The sequence below is a fragment of the Peromyscus maniculatus genome, chromosome X (genome assembly GCF_049852395.1).
Source record: "Peromyscus maniculatus bairdii isolate BWxNUB_F1_BW_parent chromosome X, HU_Pman_BW_mat_3.1, whole genome shotgun sequence".
Classification (NCBI taxonomy): Eukaryota; Metazoa; Chordata; class Mammalia; order Rodentia; family Cricetidae; genus Peromyscus; species Peromyscus maniculatus.
Genome location: NC_134875.1, coordinates 99,723,109 through 99,738,276, shown reverse-complemented (window position 1 = coordinate 99,738,276; position 15,168 = coordinate 99,723,109). Strand labels below are relative to the sequence as shown.

The 15,168-nt window shown below is 36.5% G+C and overlaps 1 protein-coding gene across 11 annotated transcripts in view; it reads left to right on the top strand.

Moving 5' to 3' along the window:
- Dmd (dystrophin) overlaps positions 1-15,168 on the top strand; it is a 2,251,111-nt gene that overhangs the window by 1,531,840 nt on the left and 704,103 nt on the right. For all 11 annotated transcript variants that reach the window (XM_076562037.1, XM_076562042.1, XM_076562041.1 and 8 more), the window contains one exon: positions 8,203-8,304. In XM_076562037.1, coding sequence (XP_076418152.1) covers positions 8,203-8,304 — 102 coding nt within the window. The remainder of the gene's footprint in view (positions 1-8,202; positions 8,305-15,168) is intronic.

Sequence of the window (15,168 nt, the reverse complement as noted above, 5' to 3'; positions counted from 1 at the left end):
ATTTTGTGCATGCTTGCAGAAACCTCTGTGTAACTTGCTGGTAATGTGCCATGGTGTATCTTCAGTCCACATGCTGCGAACCCACCATAAAGTAGCTTAGGAACACATGTTGTAGTGTCTTGCCACCCACATGAGACATGAAGCAGGAACCTGGTTTGGGCTCCATTTAAAATTGGTTATTAAATATTCTCAGACTTCAGGTGGAAACTCATGCTGCTGGGTGCCATTTGTAGTTGGAGTTTTCTCCAGTCCCATTCAGACCCACAGCAGCTCAAACCCAACTTAACACACAGAGACTTATATTACTTATAAACTGTATGGCCATGGCAGGCTTGCTATGTAGTTCTTATATCTTAAATTAACCCATTTGTATTAATCTACAAATTGCCATGTGGCTTGTTGCTTACCAGTACTTTGCATCTTGCTTCTCATGGTGTCAGCAGCTGGCAGCATCTCCTGACTCAGTGTTCCACTTCCCAGAATTCTCCTCTCTGCTTATCCCGCCTATACTATACTTCCTGCCTGGCTACTGGCCAATAAGTGTTTTATTTATCAATCAATCAGTGCAACACCTTCATAGCATACAGAAGGACATCCCCAGCATACATCTCCAAAATGTACCAAGGAGAAGAGTTGTAAAGAACTTAGATCTATACTTTACTTCTCTCACTTATAGTTGTTTTTCTACTGAGCAAGCACTAAATTATTGCAGGTATTTAAGTTCTTTATTATTTCACAACAAGATGGAGAGATGATGGTATTGATGACAGGAGGAAATGCTAGAAAATAGAAATAGACACAATGGTTTTAGAAACATTTATATAGAAGGTAACAGTGTGATTAAAATAGCCATCCACCAGAAAACTAAATCTGGAATTACTTTAGTGACCTGAAAAAAAGAAAGCACAGTTGTCCTTTGGCATCTGGAAGGGATTGGTTCCAAGACCCAAAAATCCATGAATGTGAAAATTCTACTTATAAAATGCTACAGTGATCGCATGTAACCTAATCATATCATCCTGTATACTTTCAGTCATTTCTTGATTCTTTTTGCAATATACAATATGATGCAACTGCTATGAAAATAGTTGTACTGTATTGCTTAGAAAGGAAAAGAACAAGAAAACTGTGTGAGTACATTAATAACAGTTGCTTAAAAAATATATTCAGTCTGTGGATGGTTGGATTGATGAACAAAGAGTGTTCTATGGATGCCGAAGGATATGGTCTTGCATTTCCTGTAGTTGCAAAACCAAGGTATTTTATTTGGCATGCCATCTTTTTCTCTGTCTAACAAACACCTGTTCAGAACTCAGAACTCTAATTGGGCTTCCCTGATGTCAGCTTTGCTGCTCTTTCTGTGCTTTTGCCAATGAAAATTTAACTAATTTAAATGTGCATTTCATTCAGACAATTCCTTGTAATTTAAAATTCAGTATCCAGCTCTTAAATATCTCTCAGTTCCTTATGAATAGTAGCTCCTATTCTTTGTGATTCTTTGAATTCTGTACTTATAGTGAAAGAATATGAAGCAGGCAGAGGATGTTAGTCATTTGGCTAGAAACCAGCAATTTTGGTAAGATTGTTCATAATTTATAATCATTTTCTGAAGGCATGAATTTATACCAGATTGCAATTGAAGAGGAGGAAATAAAGGGTATGGAGTTGTGTGGGTGTGGAGGTGGGGAGGATTTGGGAGGAGTTAGAGGACAGGAATTTTTGATCAGAATATGTTTTATAAGTTTTTTCAATAAAAAGAAGCAAAATTTCAAAGTGTAAAACACTAGTGACTTTTTAACCAGTAAACAACAACAACAAAATAACTTTAAAAAAAATAATATGTACCTTAAATTTATACTGGTTACAGTTTTGGAAGAGTTTTTAAAAATCATGATCCAATTTAATCTTTCTTTAAAAATGTCAATGCAAGTGTACAATGTATCATAATCATATCCATCTCCTACTTCCAAGTTTCCAAGGAACTGTGAATTTTAAAAAAACATGTTCTTTGACAATTTCATACATTTAAAAAGACATTTGATACACTCAACCCATTTATCACTCTAGAGGTGATTGGACCTGGGCAAATTGAGCCAATAAATAAGGCAGACTGTAGCCTCATGTAATATCCAGCTTTATTCAGAACATCACACAATCTGTACTCAGGGTCAAGAAATGTCACTCGCATAAAGTTCTCATGAGTTCAAGCTGTATATAATGACAAGGACAATCTGCACATGATAAGAACACAGTTTCACAGATCAAAGCAAAAAACAAGAAAAAATCTCCCAGGTAACATAGGACTCTGTGCATTTCATAGAATAACTTCTCCCTTAGTGCACAGGGCTTTAACTAGGTCCCGGGGGTCAGAATTGACTTCTAATGATATTGCTGATATCTCCTTTTGCCCTTTAGTTGGAGGTTTGCTATCTTTCTGGTGACTTACACTGTCTCCTTTCCTTCTGCCATTGTCCTTGATGGCCCTGGGCCAGAGAAGCCAAAGAGGCATCTCTAATGTTTCAGTGTATCGATCTGCAATGACAGGTGTATACCCCATCCCAATTTTCTTCTGGGGAAATAAAAATAGGAAAAGTAAATGCATCAGCTTGCTTATTTTCTCTGAAATAAAATCAGGGAGGCGAGAGTATGCATGAGTATGAGTAATAAACAAAGGGTGTGTGGGGGGGTTAATCATATGTTGTAGTTCCTGTAGTAATGGAAACATAACAGAATGTGAAGACAAAATTCAATCAGTTTCTATTGCTGGAAATAACCCCAGAAAATAAGCAGAATCTAAAATTGTATTTAAGGGTTTGTGAATTAACTGTAAATAAATTAACTGTAAAAATGAATCAAAACAGACAGTTCCACCTGTTGCGCTAAGGAAAAGTATTAATAGATTGACCATGATATCTCCTGTACCCTTAGAAAAGCCATCAATAAAATAAGTATCTACCTGTGGAATGGGATAACAATGGACAATTTTTATAATCATGAATTCAGTTCATATGAGAAAATCTCATAGCCTGCCAGTTGCATTAATGATTTCCTATACTTCCATAGTAATCTGCAAATGAAATTTGAAAATCCATAGAGTGCTATAACACTCCAAAAACCTGATTTTTAGTTAAGGGTAATATAATATATCAAGGATCAAAATCCACACAATTTTTGACACCGGGTGCTCCCCTGAATTACTAATTGAGCAAGAAGAGTAAGGTAGTCAGTTAGTATTTTAGGGTACTTATAGTGTAAATAAATCCATCACAAGGGTTTAATCTTCTTGTGCTATAAAACCTGTAGGAGACTATTTAGTTGGGGAAATAAGCAAGTTTATAGGAAGTGGAGGATCCACATGATTCACAAATGTCTCTTTTAGTCTGGATTGAAATAGCTATAGTTCTTTTCTTGCCTATCAAGATAGTATGGAAGGACTGTCCAACACCATTTTTCATTATGGAGTTTTAAATAGATTGGTTGGTGCATTGGAAGTACCAAGCACAGCTCATGAAGCTGGGGAGCACTTGCTAAATGAATTCTCTTTCCATGCCATGCCCTAGCTTGCCTAGGTTATAAATTCTTTTAAATATATATATATATATATATATATATATATATATATATATATATATCTTTTTCATAGGCTCTTCTAAGTCCTCATCAAAAAGTGGAGAGAATTCAAGATTAGAGTGAATGTCAATTTCCTCACCCCATGCTTCAGGATCATTTTTAAGCAATGGAGGATATGTATTTAAAGGGAGCTAAGGGAATCATCACTGGCATGGTGTTGATAATTTTACTTTTGATTTTTGCTTGAATGGGGAAAACCTTCTTGTTTTGGAAATTACTTTAACTATGTAAAGATGTGTTACATTTGTTTATGCTGCATTTGTTTTATTATGTAAAAATGTGTTGCATTTGTTTCACCTTGTCTACCTAAGGCATCTGATTGGTCTAATAAAGAGCTGAATGGCTAATAGCTAGGCAGAGAAAGGAGGGCTAGAGGGCACAGAGAATAAATAGGAGAAATCTCCCCTTGATAGAACAAGAAAAGAACGAAAATGAAGAGAAGGAAGAGAAAATTCAGGAGAAAGAGAGAGAGATGCCCAGCGCTAGCCAGCCAAGCACGCAGCTACCAGAAAAACAGACACAGAAGAAGCAGGAAAAAATAGAAAGAAAAGGTTAAAAGCCTCGAGGCAAAACATAAGTGAGGAAAAACAGATTAAAATAAGAGCTAAGATATGAGTGAATATTTATAACTAATTAAGTCTCCTTGTCATGATTTGGGAGTTGGTTGGTGGCCAAAATGAAACTGCCTGGTTGCACCTTCTCTTTTGCTTCTTTTACTAATTTTAAGGTTTGATCATTCAGTTTATATTCATTCAAGATATTAACTATTTCTTCCCCATGATTAGTATTCTCCTTATCTTCCTTAAGCATTTTGATAACAGTCCAAAATAATGGACAAGTAACCCAAAATTGAACTTTTCACATTGTTTATATGCCTTTTCAATATTCTTTCAGACCCTATACCATAATTCTTCAATGAAATTTCTTTCTTCGAGAAACCAAGGATTATAATCTTAAACAATTTGCAACCAATCTAATAGTTGTGATTTGCATACTTAGGCTCCTTCTTTCTTTAAAAAGTGATACACAAACTCAACATAAGGCAATGTCTTCCCTGGATTCTGCCTCATTAGTCTTACTCATCTCCTTCTGTGAGCGATAACACTCTCTTATAACTGACTTTCGGTTCCTGATTCATGACACCACTTGGTTACTTCTCTAGAGGTGGTGGGACCTGAGAGAACAAAGGCAACAAATGAGGCAGACTAAAGTCTCATGCAATATCTAACTTTATTCAGAACATTAGACAATCTACACCCTGAAGGTTAAGAAAGATCACCTGAGTAAAGTTTTCATGAGTTCAAGCTGTATGTAATTACAAGGACAAGCCACACACGTGGCAAAAACATGTTTTTCCATAGAGGCATATAAACAAGTAACAAAGGCCAGTTGTAACGAATAATTAAACTCACTCCTATTTGCTGCACCTGGAAGGGGCATGAAAGCACACACACACTCAAAGAACAATTCTGCGTGTTTGAAGTCACTAAGGTCATAAGGCTCTTGTTCTGTTTTCTTGAAGCCGTCTCACAAGCACTCAGAATTCCCCTCATATGGCTCTATTCTTGGACCAAGTTCTGACATACCCCACCTCTTATACTTTCCCACAGCCACAAACACCTCTTTCAACAAATACCCTTTCCATTTGGTCTCTCTTCCCCCCCCCCTCCGTGTGTATGTTTGTGTTGACACATTAAGTGTGACTAGTGCCTTCTGCATGAGAACAAGTGTGGAACAACCCACTGAAGCATGAACATCTTACACGGAAGAGTATGATTCTCCCTCACCTAGCAACCCTTCGAGGCTAATAGCTCTCTAGGAAGGAGCAGGGCCCCAGAGACCCTCTCCCATCCATAAAGAAATTTCACAGACCCACTATTACACAGATTATATTGCAATAATAATGTCTTATTAAAATAAATATTGATAGGAATAATGTGTGAAAGTTGGTTACCAGTGCAAAACTATATAAATATTATGAAATGAAAATTGTGTTAAATGTAACAAATACTAGCTTTTATCTGTGTCTTGGGGCATATATTTCAATGGAAGGAATCTGTGGATGATCTTGTTATTCTTTGCCTAGCATGTAAAGAAAAAGAGAAATGAGAGTGTTTGAAAGAAGGATGTCTTTTTTTTTTTTAATCTAAAACAGGGATGGGTTGTGGGTATATTAGAAACTGCTGGTGTTAATGTGAATTATAGTCCTCCATCCACTCCAAGTTTAGTGTTCTATTAAAATGACAAACCCACATTAAGAACTACTTTTCCCATGTCAAGTAGAATAAACACCAGTGACTCTGGTTCAAGGCAATTCATTTCCAATGTAAAATGTGCATGTAGTTTAGATAGGCTACTGTTGATGTGAAAGTTACAACTCTCACTTCAAAGAGAATAAGAGATGTTTGTTCTGTATCCAAATTTGAATGACCATGGCCCGGGAAACACAAAGCGAGGTAAGTTATCCCCAGATCCATGCTCCCACATGGAAGCAGTTTCGTGAGGTATTATACTACCATAACAAGGAAAGTCATAAATCAAGGCAATATTAAAGTACAATGATAGGTACATCTGGTAAACATGTCACAGCAAGATAGGGTAATCTCCCTTATAAGCCTCAAATGCTATCTTGACCATCTTAGCTTTGGGGTTGGTAGAAGCTAGTGGTCTGCTAATTTAATAGATTCTAAAAGGTTTTTTTTTTTAAAAATCTACTTTATCTATTAGTCACAGGATGTTAGTTCTGACACAGAGGTGGGCAATGGATGAATTTTTAGGTGACTAAAACTAGCACAGCATACTGTAATTAGGCTTACAACATTGGAACTTGTAACATTGGAACAATTCACATCATTGCAGTTCTAATCAATTAATCAGTCTTTATATATATATATATATATATATATATATATATATATATCTTCTTTCCAAAAATGCTTTCACAGTACATAGACTTATATTGGTAATGCATGGCACACACCAATCATACATATACAGATGAAAAATGTTGTTGCATTGTTCCTCTTTTAACGTATTTTGACCTTGCTAATAATATGCTCTTTCTTTAGAATAATTTATTTTTTTCACATTATTTTTAGAAAGAATGGCAGTTCATAGCACCAAAATCTTTTGTAAGTTGAGTCAAGGGAGAATGGGTAGTTTGGGGAGTACTATTAGGAAACCAGTACCTGTAAATAGATGTGTCTTGTTACTGATCTGAGATGGAAACTATTCTACCTCTATTAAAGAATTACTATCAAAGAATTACTTGAAAGCACAATACCTTTGTGGCAGTGGTTGGTAGTGCACTGATCGGCTGTTTCAGGAAAGTGAAGTATGTGGTTTCTTATTCATACACAGCCAATACTCTTAATGATAGGTACAGTTTTGACCAAAACACCCAACTCACACTTGTAGTTATTCTAATAATAACAAGACAACCAGTCTTTCAAGAGCAGGTCCTGAGCACTCATATATTTCAGGATATCCTGCTGTGCATGATCAGATTATAGTAACTTGAGTTCACAGGTTTCCACCCTTGTGGACTGAGTGGGAACATGTGGAAGCAGTGTAGGGAGGAAACTAAAGCCGGAAAACATGTACACACACCAGTGCCAGGAGGCACCAGAAGAGAAGAGAGGAGACAAGAATGCTACTTAATCAAAAGCAGCTCTGAGGCAGGTTGCCCAGGCCCTGACTGACACATGACATTGATTAATCGATACACCACCCCAGTGTTTAACAAATGTTCCATACAAAAAGTCTTCTGTGATAGTGAACTTCACTTCCTTCAGTTTCAATTATTCCCATTTCTTTTGTTGTTTCTTTAAGAGCTGGACAGAAGTCAGTAACAAAACACTTTCTATTCATATACCTAAAGGGGTGCTTGTTTTTTCTGCCATGCTTCAGTGGTCCCCAGGCAATGGAAAAACAAATGCTATAAAAAATAATCTAATCCCTCGTCAAAAAAAACCTGTTTAATTTGACTACACAATAAATGATAAACTTTGGTATTGTGCTTAATGTTTATTCTTTGAAAATAAACTTCATTTCAACAGTAATATGGAAAGAGTTGTTTGGTTTATCTTACATATACACTCACAAGTAGAGAGAGGGTGTGGGGGAGGGAAGAGAGAGAGAGAGAGAATGAATATTAAGATCTGAAGTTCAAAACAGAAACCTATAAAATAAGGACTCTGTCAGGTATATAAAACATTAACATTATTAATATTATTGATGTTAAATATGGTGTTTACATGTATCAATTATACTGATAAATTATACTTCTCATTGTTGCATTTTGCTTTTTTTTAAAAAGAATACACAATGTCTGTGTGTGTCCGCAATATTACCATGATACAATTCAAGATTTTGTACTGTTTCAATGTTAATATATTTCACAAGAACATCTCTTTATTTTCTCTGCATCAAAAGCTTCCTTTTTTTCTGCCCCTGTGTACCATGCAGAAATTGATCTGCAATGCATGTGGAGTCTCCAAGGATATATTTAAATTTAGTAATTTTATTGCTAACTGTGAAGTTAATCTGCACTGTATGCATTCTTTTCCCCAGGAAACTGAAGTAACAGTTCAAGCTAAACAACCGGATGTGGAAAGGCTTTTGTCTAAAGGGCAGCATTTGTATAAGGAAAAACCAAGCACTCAGCCAGTGAAGGTAATGAAGCAACCTCTCGCAATTTCTATTACCACATAATGGGTTATATTTCCCCTGTTGTACACTTGCCATTGACAAGGTCTATTTATAATCATTGGAATGACTTGTAAGGAAATATTTGCCATACTACAATTGCAGAGGTAAAGCTGTCTTTTTGGTCAACATATCCTATTTATATAGTGTGATCTTAAGCCTATTAACAAGTCATTGCATTAAAGGACTCATTTCTGGCCTGGTGTGGTACCATCAATACAGAAAGTAGTACCACCTTCAAGGTAGATTAAATTCTTTGGGCTTTATTGCTTTGCTTGCCAGCCTTGATACTCTTCATGTTGTTTGGCTTAATTTAAAGCAAGCCATTGCATCACACTGTCTGCATCAGCTGTAAAGAATCACAATATGGTCTGTGACCTTTCCTTGCTCTCTTCTTCTATCTTTTGAAAGAAAAAAAAACATGCATTCAGGCTTTAGTACTTTATTAGGTCAGAAATTTTTAGTGAAATGTCATGTAATTGCATTTTTCTTCAGTAAAAAGCCGGCCTGAGTGAAAGCTTTCTACTTCCTTTCTTTCTGTGTGTGTTTTTTGAAGTCCAGGGTACATTTAATCACAGGATCTTACCTGAGAAGAGAAATAGAAAGCTAGGTCAGTTACATACAAACAAACACCTAATCAATGGTTCCCATTTGCAAATGAGAATCCAGTGATAAATGATAGATGTTAGGTAGAGTTTACCTTATTCTCTGTGTCTGGTCAAAATTGTAATGGCTTCCACTGTGATAAAGGTTCCTGAGAGCCTGTAAATGGCGGCTATTTATTGATCAGTTTTGGTTTCTCAGCTAATGTTGCTGGCTGAGATTTAGGCAGCCTTACAATCACATTCAAAACCATTCTAAAACTGTGCAGGTCAATAACCTCATTATACAGCAGCAGTTTGTCCTTGCAAATACCATTACCAGAACTTAGACTGTCTATAAGCTCACTGCTTAGTTTTCTTGTACTTGAGCCAAGGTTTAGTTCTTCAGAATTGTTTGTTTTCCCTAAAGCTTACATGGAAATGTTCATTAGATAAATTAAAGTTGGATTTTGAACATAATGACAAAACACCAGTTGCAAAAAAGCACAGATTTCTCTGGTAATATTAAAATTCATTTATTCAAGAATAAAGGTATATCTACTCCAGAAGTCCACAAAAACAATTTACATAGTTTCAGGTTTGATATGATACTTTTAAAAATAAAATAAGCATTTTGGGGGTTTGGACTGCAGACTTAGAGGCAGTATTGAGAGCAGCAATTTCAAAAAGGTGTACAGGTTAGTTAGCAAAGTGGTAATGTCTCCATGGTAGTGACCACAGAGACCCTCATTCCAGTGAGCCAAGACATAAACAAATGGACTAGTGGATAAGCATGGCAGTTGCTGCAGGTGTTATACAGGGAAGTGAACCACTCAAAGAGATAATAATGAAAACACGGTGAAGATTGACTTCATCAGCCTGGATCAGATTTCTAGGAGTCTAATTCCAGGTGGTTCATTATCAACATTTTTTTTAAATTTTTATTGAGAGATTTTTCTATTCATTTTACATACCAACCACAGAATCCCCTGTCCTCCCTCCTCCCACCCTCCCAGTCCTCCCCCAACCCACTCCCCATTCCCACATCCCCCAAGGCAAGTGGGAATGGGACCCATCCCTAATGAATGAGACTCTTTGCACAGCCTTGGTGCAGGGAGGAGGGGCTTGGACCTGCCTCAACTGAGTGCACCAGGCTCTGCTGACTCCCCGTGGGAGACATTGTCAACAAATTTAAAACACAGTACAGTTTGGGAAAAGTTTTCCAGACAACAATCAATCCAATTCCAAGTATACAAGAAAGCTTAAGGTGTGACAACATAGAAACTCTTTTACAAATTATATGTGACCATGGGAGTGGGTTCTATAACTAAAAGACCTAGAATATAGTGTAGTCTCTGATCGATAACATAGAGGTCAGCAGGCCATAAGTACTTGTGACATGTAACCTAAAGATGGGTAGTGGTTTATGGAGGGAAGAGTCTGAGATAGCCATTCTGGGGAATTAGGGTGAGGTCTGCCTGTATAGCAAAATGGTCACCATGTAGTAAACAACCTCCACTCTGACCTTTCTGGATGGAATGCAGGTATTTGATTTGTACCCCTCCACTGAGTGACACCCCTGCATGATTAACATTCCTGGTTCTCTTAGTGCTTCTCTGTGGGCACAAGGAACTCTGTGCCTCCAGCAGATAAGTCCATTCTATCTATTCATCATGGATGCTCAAAACCTTAATGCCATATGGGTATGACAATGAGTTGAGGTTTAACACCCTTTCTTATAAATCTCAAATGTGCATTTAATTTTGCTTTACTTTCTGCTTTTGCATAATACACAGAAAAATCCTTCCTTCAAGATGTAGACAATTTTGCTTTTCTCATATATAAAATAATCAAACCAGTGACACTTGACTTAATCTCACTTCCACCTATACACTCAATCCTAAGGTTGATTTGAAATGAGAACTGGGCTATATGGCTAGCTCTATCCAGTTCTGCTGTTTCCTTGGTGAAGTCAATGGAGAACTGAAACAGCTTATCTTATCCCCTCCCTTTTCTTAAAGCCATCTTGTTAGTCAATATTATTTTTTTCTTCCCACTTTTCCTGCTTCCCCATTTCCTGAGTAGTCAGCTCATTTGGGAGAGGTAGAAATTGAGTAAAACCATGTCTACAGTTCCCTGATTTGTAGAGAACGCAGAATAGCAGGTTAATAGGGATAAGGGGAATGACTGATTTGAATGTGTCAGATGTACAGAAACGACTGACTCGACATTTTGTCTTGTTTTGCCAAACTAGGCATGAAATACTCAGGGCACTGTACATGTTAGGCAACTATTCTACTTAAGAGACACGCCTTCTTATGTGGACCATCACCTGGAAAACACTCAACAATATAGCTGCAGTTTTTTAGTATCCCAAAGCACTAAAATCTCACAAAAGTACTCTCACAGTTCAGAACATGACATCTAACATTCAAGTCAGACAGCTTGTGAGGACTGCTTGGATCTCTGCATAAGTTGAATGCTTTTTCTTTAAAGGTTACTGTTGGTTTTTCTGAAGGGTGATCCATCACTCTATGGGAAAAAAAAGCCATTTTCAACACTGGGCCCATATGTGGTATATTTTAAATTATGAAAATGCTCTATATTATCCTTAATTTTGAACCTTCCTATGCATTTATTGGAAAGAAAACTGGTCTTCTCAGTCTGGAATACATTTTGATAAGGCAAATTTGTGTATAACTTTTGAAAGGAATGTATTTGGAAATAACAAATAGTGGGCAGAGTGATATTCTTAAAAAAAATGAGGAGGCTGGAGAAATGCTTACTTTTCTTCCAGAAGACTTCAGCTTAGTTCCTAGGATCCATATTGAGTGATTCACAACTGCCTGTGACTCCACCTCCAGGCTATCTGACACCCTTTTCTGCCCTGCATGGGCAACCCCAAACATATGCACATACACATGCACAAATAGATATATGCGTATTTCATTTTAAAAATAAGTATCTTTTTAAAAGAAAATCAATATTCTTCAATGATATTTACATAATATTTAGTTGTTTATATAGATGTCTGTCTACCATTTGCAGACTTTATCATTAAAGAAACATTGGAGAATGTCCATTTCTTAGGTGTCTTTTGACACCTCCATATTTTGTTTCAAAAACATTGTCTGGCTTAACTAAGGCTATATTCCTTTCCCAAACTAAGTTGAGATTGAGACGTGCTTAGTCTCCTCCCTATTTTCTTCACTTTGTCAACTTTACTAGGATTTCTTTTGGATTTTCAAAAATGCAAGAGATGGATCAGAGGTTAAGACCACTTGCTGCTCTGCTGGTGGACCAGAATATGGTTCCCAGAAGCCACTTCAGTTGGCTTACAATCACCTTTAACATTAGTTCTAGGAAAGTCTGATAACTCTTTTTGGCCTCTGTTGTTATCTGTAAACACATGATACACACACACACACACACACACACACACACACACACACACACACACTTATACAAATAAGTGAATGTAAAATAAAATAATTCTTAAAAGAGTTAGAATAATGCCGGGCCGTGGTGGCGCACGCCTTTAATCCCAGCACTCGGGAGGCAGAGCCAGGCGGATCTCTGTGAGTTCAAGGCCAGGCTGGGCTACCAAGTGAGTTCCAGGAAAGGCGCAAAGCTACACAGAGAAACCCTGTCTCGAAAAAACAAAAAAACAAACAAACAAAAAAAAAAGAGTTAGAATAAATGCTAATCATAATATTTGAACATGAGAATTAACCTACAATTGCAGTAGTCTTTTCAGAAAAATTGTAAACAATTTTTTTGACAATCATATTGATATAGTCAAGTGATGTGATATTTCCATATGTGCTATTGTTCATTCTACAAAATAACACTAATTTACAAATTTTGATTCTTCTACATTTTTCAAACAGTTTTTTATTCAAAAGCTTCATATGACAGCTGGGAATATAGAGTATTTGCATAGTATTTATGAAGGTCTGGATATGCTCTTTGAGTCCACATACAACTGATCATGCAAATATATGCGTGAAATCCAAGCACTTAGAATGGAATGCAGGTATATCAGAAGTTCAAAGTTAGCCCCAAGTATTTCATGAGTTCCAGGCAAGCCTTGACTACATGACACTTTGTATGAAAAAAAATTAATTAAATCAAAAGTAAAAAAAAAATCAAATAAAACTGGTGTGAAATAATCTTTTTGTACAGTGTGAAGAAATGTCACTCAAATTGGTCTAATAAAAACCTAAACAGCCAACAGCTAGGCAGGATTTTCATGGCAGAGAGAACCCTGGGAAGAAGAAGGCTGAATTGCCAGCCTGGCATGGAGAAAGCCTAAAATTAGCATGGGCAGTAAAGAGTAAAGATAATAAAGCCATGAGGCAGAAAGTAAATTAATAGAAATGGGTTAATTTAAGTTACCAGAGCTAGTTAGAAACAAGCCTAAGCTACTGACCAAGCTTTCATAATTAATGATAAGTCACCATGTCGTGACTTGGGATCTGATTAGTGGGACAGAGAAAGATTTGCTACATACAAATGGTGTTCAATGTGAGGCCGTGTATTTTCCCATAAGACCTAAGAAAACTTAAAAAGTTTCCAAACACACAAAAATGGAGTCAAATGTGGCTTCCTAATTCCACAGCCACTCGTGTTGTATAGAGACTAGTCTCCCGACCAATGCCTGCCAGCATGCCATGAGATAACTTGTGTGGTGGTTTAAGATTTTGCTCATTCAGGCAGAAAAGTTTACAGATACACAGAGTAAAGCAGGTTCAGATGGAAAAAAAAAACTCTAAGTATGTTACAGTGTGCTTAACAATGTGTGTAGGCTTAAAAAAAAGGAAAAAATATATAGTCAAAAATAAATAAATAGTTTAAAAGTAATAAAGTAAAATCTTTAAAGAAAGAGTAAATTAATAAAAAAATAAATTATAAGCCATGTAGAGACTGGAAATACACAGAGTCTGGATCCTGTATGTTATTGTGTTGTCTTTGATTTTCTTGATTGCTGATGAACAAAAGATAGATGCTGAGAGATACTGGATTATGAAAACTGCTAAATTAAACCAATCTATATGTTTTAAAATGCCTTAACTTCAAAATAGAAGTCAAAAAATATGTTACATTGCAGAATAGGTTATGTTTTTTTCCATGGAAAACAAAAGGCTGTAGATTCATTCAAGGTTACAGAGGATCCAGTTTGGTCAGGAATGACCCCTTGAAAATCCTGGGTACAGAGTTAAAGAAGTAAACCTAGAAAAACTACAAGACAGGTGACATATATTTTATCTGCTCAAACATAAATCAAAAGAATCATCTTTGGCTGGAATGTGTACAACACAGAGTCTATGTTTGTATTAGTGCAGATATGTATGTTACCTTTGAAAGTTTATTGGTTTTTAGAGAAAGGGGACCAAATACCAACGAAAACAGGTGGCCCAGGTCATCCAGCCTCTCAGAAAGCCTCTGTTTCAGTTTCTTCAGTGTTCTGCATCAAGAACAGCTTCAAGGCTACTAACTAAGATGATCTAGCCTCACAGACTATTCTAGCCAGGACTTGACCATTATCACAATTTTCTCTGGGTCCCCCAAAGATGCAAGCACCCCCAAACAATAAGAAGCAGTCTAGAAACACAACAACCACATTCCCAAGAAGTGGGATGGTTGATTTTGGGTCACTCAGTCGGTGATGGATGTTTGTCATTGTTAAGGGTGGTTGGTTACAAATTGGAATTGGTCATAGTGAGGAAAAAAGCTGAACAAAGGAGAATAGATTCAGTGATGTAGTTTGGGGGACAAAGCAGGTATAGAAATAATAGCATAAAAGGGTAGATTATTGAATCTACTTTTAAACTAAAAAAGCAACTTTTAGTCATGTTCGGTATTTTTCCAAGTTCAAACAGAGATATATATTGTCTTCAAACACATCAAAAACACACAGAATATGGCATTTAAAATGTTTTGTTAGCATACAGCTTTTCATGACAATAAATGGACATTGAAGAAGCTCCATATGGAGTGACAAAATGTGACAAAACTAGCCATTTGGGCAAGAAACTGCTCTTGTTTTTACTGCTGACAGAATACTATACAAACCGGATTGGCAAGACACAAAGAAAAATGACTGTTGAACTTTGCTAAGATAAGGAGAATAATCCTTCAAAATTCCCACTTCACAGAAAAATCTGTGAGACATTCTATAGGACACACAGCAAAGTGACTGCTAAACTTTGCCAAGACTAGGTGGGACAGTCCTTTAACATTCCTGCTT